A 13,805-nucleotide genomic window follows, 5' to 3' on the forward strand; every position below is an offset into this window, starting at 1 on the left:
GAAAATCTGTTAAACAATATGCAATAGGAGCTGATGTTGTCCTTGTCCCCTGCCACCAGGGTGCTGGCACCTGAAGTCCTGCAGTTGATAGCACTATCTGCATGATACTGAAGGGGCTTTCTGCATGCTCATTCGCACAAGTCCAAATCAGAAAAGTATCAGATGTAGCACTGCTGACAGAGACAGCTGCATCCCAGCCACTACAGCAGTTTTCAGCCTTTTTCCATACAAAGGCCCATATGCATTTTCTAGTGCTTGATGCCCAGGAGAGGAAAGAGGGCTGAAAGGAAGATGCCTATCTTTGTGGAAAGGAGTAGAAAGGGCAAGAAATCGAAAGATTCCCATCATCAGTCACGGACACCTAGGAGACCTTATGCCCTGTCCCTGTTGCATCCTTGGCCTTGACTGCTATTCTGAATTCAAGGACAGTGAGATTTTCAAAGCAAAAAAAGCATCCCCTGCAGGGCAGAGGAAGGAAGGGAACCACAGCGAGCTCTTGGGAGAGGGTCAGGATAAACAGAAAGTCACGGCACCTACCTGTCTGTTTTCCTTCCTCTCTCTGCACGTTGTGGCCATGGAGCAGACAGAAGGAGGCACCCTGCTGCAGCTGGGCAGCTCCTGGTGCCCTGGCTCGGTCACTCAAAGCGGGCCAGGTAACTTTATGCAGCACCGGGTCACTGCTGCTGCTGTTTTTCCTTCTCAGTTCTGCTCTATCCCCTGCAGCAATCCCACGCTCATTGCTGATGCAGAGAAGCTGAAATATCAGCCTGCTTGGTTAAGACAGGATTTGCAGCCCCTTGGGAATAGCATCACTGCAGCTACCCTGCTGTCAGCTTATTAGATACATCGTCCGAAGCTACCAGCAGGCTCAGCGGCATGCGGAGCTTGCTCTAAGGCCTTGTGAAATGAAGGAAGGAATTTTATTGAGACCTGACAGAGAGACAAGGGCTGCAGGGGCAGCGCTAACACATGCTGTACTTGGCTGAAGGTCTGGGAGATGTGCTGATCCGCAGCCAGAATGATGCCATAGACCCAACCAACTTCTCCAGGTTCCCACCAGCAGCGGGAACAAAACAAATGGGACATTTTCCAATCTCCAAGACACATTCCAAGTCTTAGGTTGTCTGCTCCCCAACCGTATCTCTTACTTTCCAAGGAAGTGAGTTCTTCAAGAATGAACAGATTCAATATGTAAAAAGCATCCTGCCCTGACCCCCCAGGGGAGGGAAGGGAGCCAGGTCTGGCTATGCTGCAGCATGAAGGAGTGCACACACAGGCCTCCTCAAAGCCTGGCCCATGAACAGCAGTGCCCCAGTGCCAAAGGCAATGCAGCCACAGACAGTGGTTTCTGCTTCTGGGAGAGGAGCTCCACAGGGAGCAGACCTACCTCTTTGCCCTGCCCCAAAGGACAAGCTTTTGTTAGCAAGCTGCTTCTTCCTCCCCCACGCTAATTTCCTTTCTCACTTCCTCTGTAAACAGAATCTCCTTCTTTCTACGTCACTGTGCTTAAGGGTTGAATCCTTGGAAGCAAATTTCTTTTTTCTCTCCCTCTTGGTGCCAGAACACCCTTTGTCCTTTTGTCTTCCCTCAAAGTATCCAGAAAGGATTGCTTCATTCTCATTTAGGATCTTAGCATCTCATTTAGGATCTTAGAAGCCTCATTTAGGATTATTGCAGTCTCCCATCCAGAGGGGCAGAGGAGCACAGGGCTGGAGCACTTCTCCCTCCCACAACCTATGCCGCTGAGAGCAGGAACACCAGTTTTAGCCCTCCCCACAATACAGGAGCTGCTCCTCTTGGCATCCGTGTCTGCTTTCATAGCACGAGCCCAAGAGAGCTCACACTGCCCAAATTCAGACTGCTTTGTGCAAGCTGGTCTGCAGACAGGCAGGACCAGCATGCCCAGGGCCGCCTTTTCCACTGAGTTCTCTGTAACCTGGCAGGATCAACATCTCCTGGGATGGAAAGGCCTCGTAGGACTTTGCAAACATAGCTACTCTTAGCAGCTTGCATGGGTCTCACTAATTACCCATGGGTGGACTATCAGGTTCACAGAGAGGCCATGTCACAGCTACACAACCAGGCCAGGAGCTAGCTGGAGGCTGGCAGCCATACTGGGTATCAACACCTCAGGCTCCCTCTTCTCCTCTCTGCCACCCACCGCTTGGACAGCCAAGTACTAGCTGAGCAAGGTAACAGCCCCCTTGTGTCTGCCAGACACTTCAGATACTTATTCCAAAGACTTTTGCAACCCAAATAAAAGTGGTCAGACTAAGGCAGAGAAGGGGGAAGTTAACAGGAAAAGAACCAAAGCAGAAATCTAATCTGGAGGACTGAACCCTCCAGCATACTCCCTCTGAAATTAGGAACGCTCCAGCACCAGCTCAGCCTCTCAGCAAATTTGGTCCACATGACTTACCTGAGCACACAGGAGGTCTGTGACTGCACAGGGAACCAAATCCACATCCCCTGAGTCCCAGATAAGCCCAGCAGCTATGCCGTGACCCATCTTGGGAGGCCTGCATCTCAGGGCCCAGCAAGAACAGCAGGAACAATACCTCCTGGCCACCAGTGCAGCACAAGCTGTATATTGTATTTCTTGTACCCAAAGAAACTGAAATGCAGCTCTAAGAAACTGTAATTTAGTAGCAGCTGAGCACTAAAATGGAAAGGCTCAGTTTGTGTAGTAACATTTCATTTTTTGTGGCATTATAGCAGTACCTTAGAACATTTTCCATCCTTTCCTCTGTAATCCTCTTGTGACAGCCTTATTGGTGAAAAGGTTGCCAGCGGGCCACCCCCTGCTGTAGACAGCCTATGCAATAGAAACTACCTATCACTACAGAGCACTCCATTATAATTAAAAAATAATGGCAAATGCACTTTCTCCCTTCATCCATCCTGAAAAACGTGTATCATTCTGAGGCCAAAGGCTTGTGGAACACCAAGCACTTTCCGTTACAGGCTTGGTATGTTGCTCAAAAGCTGCCTCCTCTGTGGCAGCTTCTTGATCGGTTTCACTGTGCTCTCAGGCTTGTAATCTGCCCTGGAAGCCTCCCCCCTCCCTAGGCCACTTACAGCATCACTATTGTTTTTAGCAGCTCATTTTTTCAGCTGACTTTAAGATCCCCAGAGGCAGTCCCTTTTTTTCTGACTGTGTTCCAGGTTGCCATTGGATGCTCATGAAATGACTCCAGCACCTTTTGGTCCCTTGCCATTTATAGCTAAGAGGGTACCACCTTTCCCTTGGCTTCCTTACCAGAGATCTGCCTGCCGCTAGATTAGCTGCCTGGGCACTGGAGACACGGGCTCTGTCTGACAAGCAATCTCTGAAGGTTTCCGGGGCAGTATTACACACTGTCAGCATTGTTAAAGCTGAATAGCTCGGTGGCAGATCAGGGCTGCACAGGACAACATTGCTAGAGAGGCTTCCTGAAGGGGCTTCCTTACTGGAACCAGGGTGACTCACTCCTACTCAGCTGCTCTGGTCTCAGGGAGATTAAGCTTCTGCTGCAACAGGGTAGTAACGATGTTAATGAAAATCACTCTGAAGGAATAAACAGTTACTGCAGTAAAAAGAGAAAGGATACTTTTGGGAAGAACAGCAATTGCTGTCGGTCCCTTCTCGCTGCTGACCAGTTTCCGAGTGCACGGAGAGCTCCGCGTCTCTTTGCGTCAGGCACAGGATGAAGCGTCCACTGCGTTTTCCAAAACGCAGCTGCACCCAGCCAAGCTGTTAAATGTAAAAAGCGGTCACAAGAGCATGCGTATTTATGTATGCGCATGCTGGGGGTCTTGCAGGCACTATGGCAAGCCTACACGTCAAAAGCAGAGGTAACCACCTGCCCATCTGCCACACTGGCATTGTGACTATGGGCCCATTAGGCATTACAGACCCCCCAGAAGTCTTCCATTTTCCCTGTGAGCAGCTCTGCCCACACACCTCCAGTGCCAGCAAGGTCTGCTGGGGTGGGCAGGGAGGCCAGCAGGAGAGCCTTTGCTTACTGGCGCTCAGGTTTGCAGCGTCTGTGTGTCCTTCAGGTTGGCCACCCTGTCCTTCCCAGGTTTGTTACTCAGAGAAGGCATCCCGCATAATGCGAGCGCCACTTCCTGGCACAGGCAAGGCCCTAGTGCTTTCAGCCACCCTCCCCAAAGGAAGGCAGCTCAGGAAAATCATTCAGGATCGCATGCGCCAGTGCCCCCCACCTGGGCAGAAACGCGCCCGCCACGCTGCTGGGAGAAGAGCCCAGAGCGTTGCTCAAATCCCGGGCATGCCGGCCCCCACCCCGCTCAGCTGCTCTGCCCTACCCTGCCCTGCCGGTCCCCTCCTCGGGGACTTCACTCCTTTGTGCTGGCACCCGGCCCGCTTTCAAGCAGCAGGGTCCAGCCACAGGCTGGCGTGCTGTCAGGAGTGCCCGGCTGCTGGCTTCGGGCTCCCCAGGGCTCTGCTGGGCCATTTGAGGCTTGTCTTGATCCTCTTTCATGGCCGTCGTGCTGTGGAGGCAAGGGATGCTCTGCTTGAAAAGCATCAGGCAGCTCACCCACACGTGAAGCGGTCCTTTCACCACAAAACCTCCCCGATGTCTCCTCTCAGTGCTGTCATCAGTGGCATGGAGGAGCTGCCCTCGGTGCAGCAAAGGCAGCTGACACCTGCTCAGCTTGGCCTGGGACGCTGTCAGCCATGTTTAAAAGCAGCTGAGGAGGCAGATGGAGACAGAGCGAGGCCCCGTGTGTCTGCAGAGCCACTCATGCCAGCTCCTTGTCACCATGCCACAGCTGCCTCAGCCCCGCAGCAGCTCAGCTCTGCTCCCCACCAGCACGTTGGCTCTGTGGAAACCTCCCTTTCAGCAGAAGCTGCCTTCTACCCAAACCCAGTCTCTTCCCCGTTTGCTGCACGCCTCATGCCAGGCCAGCGAAGCCCTGCTGGGAGCTCCACAGCCCGTCGGCAGGAACAGCACTGCCTCGCAGGGCCCCAGGCTGCCATGCCCTCAGCACCCTGGTGCTCAGCTCCCCACTTAGCCCAGCCTGAAGACCTGCCTCCCATGTTTCTCTTTGCTTGTCATCACCATGGCATCACCTTGTAGATCTTCCACCTCTAATGAAATGTTCTGGCACGTGCCTAGGAGTACTGACACAAATCCAGTTGCTCCAGACATTGACCTAGAGGACTTGTTACCCTAGCAGGGCATCCTGACTTTCCTTGGTCTCTGAATGCCCACCGCTGTCTTCCCCGTGCCAGCAGCTCCTGGAAACCCACAGGCTGAGAAAATGGCAGAAGTCCTCCTAAAGATCCATCCTTGTGCTGCACCAAAGGCCCAGCGAGCCCTACAACAGCTGTAAATATGCCGGGAGCCATAGTAGCAAGTCCTCTGGTAAAGCTGCAGTACACTGGCAGGCAGCGAGGGGCTGGTTGCATTGATCAGCTCTCGCACACGTCATGGCTAAGCCAAAGTACCCTTGAAATTGATTCTGGACACAATAGATCCTGCTCAGGAGGAAGAAGCGCAGACCCAAGAGCTGGGCTTTTTTCCCCTACATTCTCCATTTTCTGTTTTCTGCTAATACAGGGTAACTGCTGCACTTTATTTGACCCTGGTGGCAATACAGCTACAGAAGAAAGGAAGCATTTATCTCTCTGCAGAGAGCGACAAACAGCTTGCTTCCCTAACACCCAACCCATTCCCCTGCTTCGGTTCAAAGTAAGACCCAGGTGGCACGAAAGCCACTTACGCAGCTCAGTTGGACCTGACCTTTCCAATCCACCCAGCAGAACCACCCACATCTGGCCCTTTCCCAGCCCTTGCCGAGGCCCAGACCAGCCTTGCCCTCAGTGATTGCTGCCACTCATGACTGCAGCACAACAGCACACCAAATGAAAACCCCGTGCATTCATTTGGCTGAGCACCTGGCATCAGAAGTGCTTTAACTGCAGCCACGCCCGCAGTAAAAATTATAGTCCTATAAATTACATGACCTATAATTTGGTCAAAGTCTTTTTAAGGTTTCCGACTGAGCAAGTTATAGGTTGCAAAGGTCATCATAAAGCATCAGAGAAATTAAAATCTGCGTGACATCAGGAGTTTTCTGGTGACTTTTTATCAGCTGTAACTTGTAACTCTCATATACGAGAAGCAACTAGCAGTTGCAAAAGTTCCTGCATACAAATCAGGAAATTAGCTACAGAACAACACAGACGCGGCCAGATGTAGCTGCAAATTAGATGCTGTGAAGGGAAGGGGCAGCCATGCTTTGCAGATCCCTTAACTTGTAGCACGTACATGGGGCAGGGATAACAAGAGGAAACAGAGGTTGCTTACTCTCCAGTAAAACTCCTTTCTCCTCACGTCCAGCACCCTTGCAGGGCTGGAAGCAGTAGAGGAGATGAATCACACAACATTTGCAAGACCTGTAAAATCTTACCAATTCTGAAGTCCAATTTGTGCTAATCAGCGCATAGCGCAAGCACAAACACTAACCCAAAGGGGCAGCTAAATGAGTGGTGCAACCAGCTGAAACTGAATCATCTGCAAGTTCACTCGTGTCCGTATCACCAAACTGTTACCCTCTCCCATTCCTCCTCCAACTTACTTCCCTCTCTTAAACAACCATAATGGGATGATGTGTCTTGAACTCTAGTTCACCACCATTGTCCCACCTCCTGGGAGTGGGCCAGTGCTGGCATGCAACCAAACAGCGGCTTCCCCCAGGAGCTGGGCAGCTGGTTGCTCTTCTCATCCAAGATCCCACAGGCCCCTTCAGAGATGCCAGGCCACTCATGCTGCTGTGTCTGCCACTCAGCACGGGGCACAGAGCCACCGGGGAAGGTCTGCCTTTCTGGGTCTCCCTGTCTTCTACTGAGGTTTTCCACTTTCTTTTCAGCCAGCTCATAGTCCAGGCCAAACATCAGCCTAAGATAACACATAAAGAAGCGGTGGGGCAGTACATTATATAGCTAAACTTCTTAAGTCACAGGAAACACATTTAGGGGATCCTAATTTAATTTTCTTTTGCATCTAATTGATCAGCAGCAGCAAATATGGAAAGCCAGCATTTCCGAGGAGTGTTAGCAAGCTGACATAATTTCAGCAGCTCTTTACACAGCATATAAAACTGAACAGACTGAAGTTCAACTGTAAGCGTGCAGCTGATACTGTGAAGTAAACAGGCGCTTTCTTCAAAGGGTTTTTAAAACCGGTTTTTCATAGATTTAGACAGAGATTTTGTTTAAAACAGATTTAGCATAAGAGTCAAATTTTGCTTTCAGTTATATGAGCATAAATCTGGAGTAACTCTGATAATCTTAAAGCAACACCAAACTCTCATTTTCTTCTTCACCGAAACTCTGAGATTGTGCAACAGAGCAAACAGCAATGATGGATAAACTCTGGACTTTGAACACGGTTAGTAAAACTAGTGCTTTGACTGTGTGAAACATCTTATCTCCTACAAGCTAGTAATGCAAGTAATCAATTACTACACAGAAGAATCCCAAACTTTTCCACAGGATCCAGAAAAAGCAACATTCTAAAGCCAGTGTTTTCCAAAGCATAGGCTGAACTCATTTTAAACCAGTAAAGCTTCCTAATGGCCCACAGTTTCAGACCGAAGCAAAACTTCACAGCAAAATAAACCCAGAGATTTATAATGCGTACGTTAACCATTCTTTAACTGCAGCAGCAACCTTACAGTGTCACACTGTGTTTCTGTATATCACTCATTGTTCCACTTTGTAAATAAAGCTCTAAGGTTTTGGAGCAGCACCTCTTCTTTAGAAACTTTCTTATACTCATAAACCATCAAAAAAGATATGCTCCAGGGGAGAGGGAGACTCAAAGGAGATCCACAGTTACTCAAGAGCCCTATTTCTGGCACTAGCCACATGAAGACAAATGAAGACTTTAACCACTCTTCCAAACAAGGATTTCTCAATCTTATCAGCAAACAAGTTTCTAAAAATGCTGCCTGTGAACAATAGGGTAATCTCAAAACTTGCTCTGTATCTGTTATTGCAAAATAGACACCAAAAGATAGGATCCATCTCACCTAATTTTAGCCATCTAAACTAAACAGTCAGCACTCTTGCATCAGCAGGTCACCGGAGCTTCCTCTCCAGCCAACAGCATAAGGCTCCCACCAATTTTAACATGGAGAAAGAACCAGTAAAGAAGGCATTGATGACGCTGGTTGAAAAGTGTAAATCACTGGTTTATGATAGATACCAGGATCTGGGAGAATCCCAACAGGACGCTATGCATGGGGTATAGCAGGCACCTGTATGGAAAGCTGCAGGCTTCACTCCCACAGCAAAAAGGTTCAATTGATGGCAACACAGCCCTAGACCTGCAGAGGAGCAGGAGGAGGGGGCTGGTCCCTGGCTCCATTAAATGGGGGATGAAGGAACGTGAAAACCAGCAAAAAGACGTAACAGTTCACAATGCAATCTGCAACTAGTAATGTCCAACTTCTTTCACTAAAATATTTAAGTATGAGAAGCCTTAATGAAACTCCAAATACTCTGAAATGTTAGAGGGTCAGGCTTATCCCTGCCTTCTATTTGCCTAACTACAGTACAATTTGACTCCAGTGACCCTTTTTAATTTCCAAACCAAAAAGTTTTATGAATTTGCTTCCCTGTGCTAACAAGTTCCACTCAATTTTTTCTTTTCCAGAAACCCAAAGAACTGAAACCACAGCATTAATTGCAAACGCCTAGACAAAGTAAATTTAGGGAAAACTTTAAGGCTTTCCTAGGGACCTGTTTGTCACAGGTTCTCTATAATGCTTCTGGTATTTTTGCTCTTTAGTATTTTTTAAATACACTGTGTTTCACAGATAAGGTGACTTTCTCTTATTTATCAGTCTTGCATAATGGAACACTTAGTGCAGAAAAAAACAACTTTCTGAAGGCCAGTGGATCATCGATAGCTTGATTCTAAAGCTTCCTGGCAAGCCGCATCTGAAAATAAAGTCATCTGGTAGATGTCCAAAGACTAATCATCAGATCTGAGCTGCTTGCTGGGGAAAAACTGCAGTGTCTTGAATCATCTATTTTAGCATGGCTTTTAAGCACTGACCATGCTAGTGGACACACAATTAAAATGAACAGTCCTGTTTATTTCCTGGTTTCCTACGAAAATGAGGTGCAATTGCATTGCCACTCCCCCTCATAACACTGAATCTGTCAGTCATCTCCCAGCAAACTTGGCAGAGGGAGATGACTTCTAAAAGATAATTAAGCTCCCTCAAGCTCCCAGCTAGGGTAGCAGCAGAGAAGACCTAAATTAGAACCTTTATGAGGGTAAAGCTGGCAGAGTGGCATACACCCTGCTTGGTGGCAACTAACCAGCCCATCACTATAGCTTACCAACATGCCATGAGCATCCGTGTCACCCTCAGGTCACGCGCTTCATGCTGCCCCTTAGATGGACTTGGTTTCAGTGGGAAGGGCTGGGAAGGACAGCAACTTTTTCAAGAAATATCTCAAATCTGCAGAACATGAGGCTTCGCCAGCTCTTCTGCTCACAGAACCACTTCTTTTTCTGCTATTTAATGCCTTCCAAAAGTTTGATACAAGACCTTCACAAGCAGATACCAATTAAATGGGAAGTGGATGCCCTTCAGCATTTCTTAAAATTTAATGCTTTCATGAGTTGATATTCCAGGAAATTACCGATTATCATTTTGATCCCTTTAGGATAAAACTCTAGGAGGTTTAACTAGGACAGCAAGATTAAAAACCAAATCCAAAGAAAGCATGATTGAAAGATTCAATGTAGTGTTGAATCAGACAGGGCAGAACCCACATGCGACCCTTTCACTTATGCAAGATCTGTATCTTAATCTCCACTTTAGACAGTCCCAAATCAGACTGCTACTGTTTGCAGCGTTGGAGCCAATCATTTCAAGTAATTTTAAACTGATTTATTACATTTCTAACTCTGAACATTCATCATTCTGCAAACAGCCTAATGGGAGATGACCGATGACTCAACTTACACATTTTACAATGGTTTTCCTCTAAAACTGGCTACCAAGCACAGTATTTAAACCCTACAAAGTTTACTTCATGTTTCTCTGCATTTGGATTAGAAGTCCACGTTGTATTTTGTTAATTTGTGAGTTCACAGCTGAGGTACCATAACTTTAGTATGAAAAAGTTGCTACCGCAGCATTGCATTTTTCATTTGCTGGCTGCGTTTCTGTCATCAAAGAAATGGATGCTATTTTTTTTTTCCTAAAAAAATGTGTAAATTCTACCGATAATAAGCACACAAATGTTTGTATTTACCAGTGAGGTAAGCAAGGTGTACACAGAAACTTCAACAAATACCACAGTTGTGAGAGAATGCAATGCTGCTCACAACAGAGCAGTTCATTTTAGCCTCTTTGGTGCACAGCAAGTTACCACGGCCAACAGTAATTAATTTCCTTTTTTCAGGGTTTTTGAAACAACAGTGGCTGTTTCTAGTATGCCTGGCAGCCACTGACTGAGTGGGCTTGCAGTTTGAGTGAATCTGAATGCAAATTTTGAAAGCAGAATCCACTACACGCTACAGAATTTAAGTGTTCTTTTATTAGAATAGAAAGAGGTGAGAAGTAACAACATAACTGGAACTTGGGATGCATTCTGACACAGAACAGTCATGAAAAGCAACAAGGTTTTCCTCACAGTACAGTAATTCATAAGGGTGGGCCAAAGGGATTATTTACCACTGCAATAAACTAGATGTAATCAGTGAGTGACTATCGTACTCCCTATATATGGCAAACAGATGACATAACCTGGATCGTTTTGGAAACCCATTATCAACAAAATCCTACTCAAAGAAATGAAGTCTGTCCCAACTCCACTAGATTACCTAAGATCATATTGGGGGAGCTAAACGCCAAGATTTCCCAAGTATTATTTCAGTTGGGTTACCTAACTCCCAAAAAAGGATTTTGTCAGAGGAAATTAGGCACAGGTTTTTTCAGTCAAGCCTATCTCCCACAACTCTTGCAGCACAAAAATATAGGAAAGACGTAAGCAGTTGGTGTCATAGATCTCTTCTATGCTTCATACTCAAGTATTTTAAGATCTTCAAGTAGTTCTTTTGCAAGTGCTTGCAGTTCTGCATTGCGGCTCTTTGACAGTGCAATGATACGCTGAAATGGCAAAGTATCACGCATCTCAGAGGCTGCCTTGGCTAATACTTCTGGCTCCAGAATCACAGATTGGAGGAGCCGCAGAGCATGAAGACAAACTTCTGTATCCGGGTCTAAAAAGTGGGGGAGGAAAAAATCCAGCGCTCATTAGAAGCGAGACCAATAAAGCAGCATTAAAGCTCTACAGTGCCATTCCCCATGACCCACCAGGCACACAGGGAATAACTAAGTTTCGTAATTCACAGCCGCCATTTGGTGCTGGCAGGCTGGCTCTAGAAGGAACCTGAAAACATCATCTTCGCCCTCCTCAGCAGCTTGTGCTCAGCAGTGTTTGGGAGGCAGAGGTAACCAGGAACCTTTCTCCTGTTTTTCAAATGTTGAAAACATTATAAATCAGGGAATTTATCAACTTGAATTTATCCAGTCAGTAGCCAAAATGTACTGTTGGCTGCAATCCAATATAAGAGCAGGACAAGCTATATCCCGTGACTATTCAGACTTAAAAACGAAACAGACCAACTAATCAAATCAAACCAGGCTTTTTCTTTAATTTCTTTTTATACAAGCCTTCACATTTCCTCAAAGCTCAATAAAATATTAATCTTTATAAAACTTTCTGGTAACCATGTATCACCCTTCCAAGTGTTTAATTCAGTCTACAAAAACCTGAAATGGGTATTGAAGCTAAGCACTGCGCCTTAGGAGCGCGTCAGAGAAACGTAGCAAAGACCTTTGACTGAAGCTAGGAAGACACATAATAACTCTACTGTTAAGAACACAGGATGCATTTTTAATTACTAAAACATTAGGAGCATTATATTTTAATCATTCACAACAGTCCATTTGCATTTAGTTATTTATAGCTTTATCAAAAGCAACTGGTTGAAAGCCCCATTTTTGCATTTCTCTATTCCACACATTCCAAATTAAAATTTATAATATATTTTTATGGCTGAAGTAGTTATTTATTCCACGTGCTATGCATTTTTTACGTGCTTGTCATTAACATACCTAGTCTTCAGCGAGGTTTTGATAAAGCATTGTGCAGAAATGTTGAGAAAAATTAATTCAGATCACTTTGTGCACAAAATCATCACAGAGACCAAGACCAAAATCTCACTGAAGCAGCATAAATGCAGTGCAGCAATAAACCACACTGTACTGAGTTTGAAGGAAGCGTTTGGTGGGCTGAGGCAAGTTCTTTACTTTCCTGGCTTATTTTAATACATAACACTGGTGACCTGAAAAAGGACTAAAGAGACTTATTCATTAAAATGTAAGGGGAAACATTGAAAGCACCCAGGGGAGAAACCAGAAGGTGATGGACAGCGAAGATGACTATGGCCTTAAGCATGAAACTGACTATCAAGATGGAAATTTTTCAGTAATTCCCACTAGCACATGGCTGAAGCACGATAGTCAAGATTGTGACATCTGATCTACACGCACAAGCCAGGCACTACCTTCTCTTCCTCCATTTTCCATCATAAAACGAGATACATAGGTCTTTTCTACCGTAACTTCTTCCCTGTTTAAAATGTAAACTTCTTACGAAAGGAATTCTACTTTCTCCTGGGAAGCTAGCAGAATCTACTATAATCTGAGGACACAGGAGTTGTCCAAAACCAAACACTAACAAGCATTTTCTGATTTTCTTTACAATGAGAATCTCAGCTACTGGGCACACTGGACAACTTCAAACATTCAAATCAGCTTTTTTTAAAAAAAAGCACCCTGCAGAACTGGCCATACCCATAGCACAGCCACTCCTACTGCTGCCACCTGGGCTGAAGGCTCTAAGGAGTCTCTTTCCATCACCACCTTCAGCAGTACCAGCAGATGCAATTTTCTGACTGATGAGCAGCCATAACTCATGGAGAAATGCTGCAACTCAGCCTCACAGACAGCAAGACTTTATATCCAATTTCTTGGGCAGCAACACTTCAGTGAATCCTTTTGAAAAAACTCTGGGTGCAAGTTTCGGTTTTAAGATTTATTCTGACCTAATCAAAATATGACTAAACGCCTTGAATTCTTCCTCCTATTCCTTCCATTTTTATCTTCATGTCCGCCAGAGGTTTCTTTTAACTCTTTTCTTTTTTTTTTTCCCCAGACATAATGTTCAACCTCTGCACATATCATCTGCCCCCCTTCCTGGTACTTAGTACTATTCTACACTTACTCACTGGAAATAGCAGCAACAAGACATAGCCCAAACAGGTAAGAAAGAAAGAAGCTTTGGGGAGTGAAATCTATGTAGTTCATTACAATCTTCTTCCTCTGTGTGACATTATTCTTCCATGAAATAAAGCCATTATTAATGTTAATGGCTTGCACTACTGCTGGGAAGCTTCATATATGTAAGATGTTTTAAATCCCTGGATGAAAAGTGCTTTGCTATTAATACTGTTACAGGCATTTATGTTACCATTATCTGCAAGTGTTTAAAAGGCTGTAGAAAGTAAAGAATTGATCAGGGAAGTGTTAGCAGGGGAGCTAACAAAATTAGGATCTGTAGAAGATCAGGAAATTACTTCCAGCTTGACGAGCAAGAACATTTTCCAGTAAGAGCGAAGAGGTTCTAGGAAGAATCTCCAGCAGCAGCCAGGGAAGGAAGCTGAATGGCTTGAGTCACTCAAATGAAGAACAGATTAGGCACT

The 13,805-nt window shown here is 45.8% G+C and overlaps 1 protein-coding gene across 7 annotated transcripts in view; it reads right to left on the bottom strand.

Moving 5' to 3' along the window:
* The window catches only part of HSF2BP (heat shock transcription factor 2 binding protein), a 117,609-nt gene that overhangs the window by 72,436 nt on the left and 31,368 nt on the right, over positions 1 to 13,805 (bottom strand). For 3 of the 7 annotated variants that reach the window (XM_080376963.1, XM_080376964.1, XM_080376962.1), the window contains one exon: positions 10,552 to 11,258. The exons of the other annotated variants lie outside the window; for them this stretch is intronic. In XM_080376963.1, the coding sequence (XP_080233089.1) occupies positions 11,050 to 11,258 (209 nt within the window). In that variant the 3' untranslated portion in view covers positions 10,552 to 11,049. Of the gene's footprint in view, positions 1 to 10,551; positions 11,259 to 13,805 lie in introns of those variants that run through there. 7 annotated transcript variants of the gene reach the window in all.

This window comes from Falco punctatus (assembly GCF_963210335.1).
Source record: "Falco punctatus genome assembly, chromosome: 2".
Lineage (NCBI taxonomy): Eukaryota > Metazoa > Chordata > Aves > Falconiformes > Falconidae > Falco > Falco punctatus.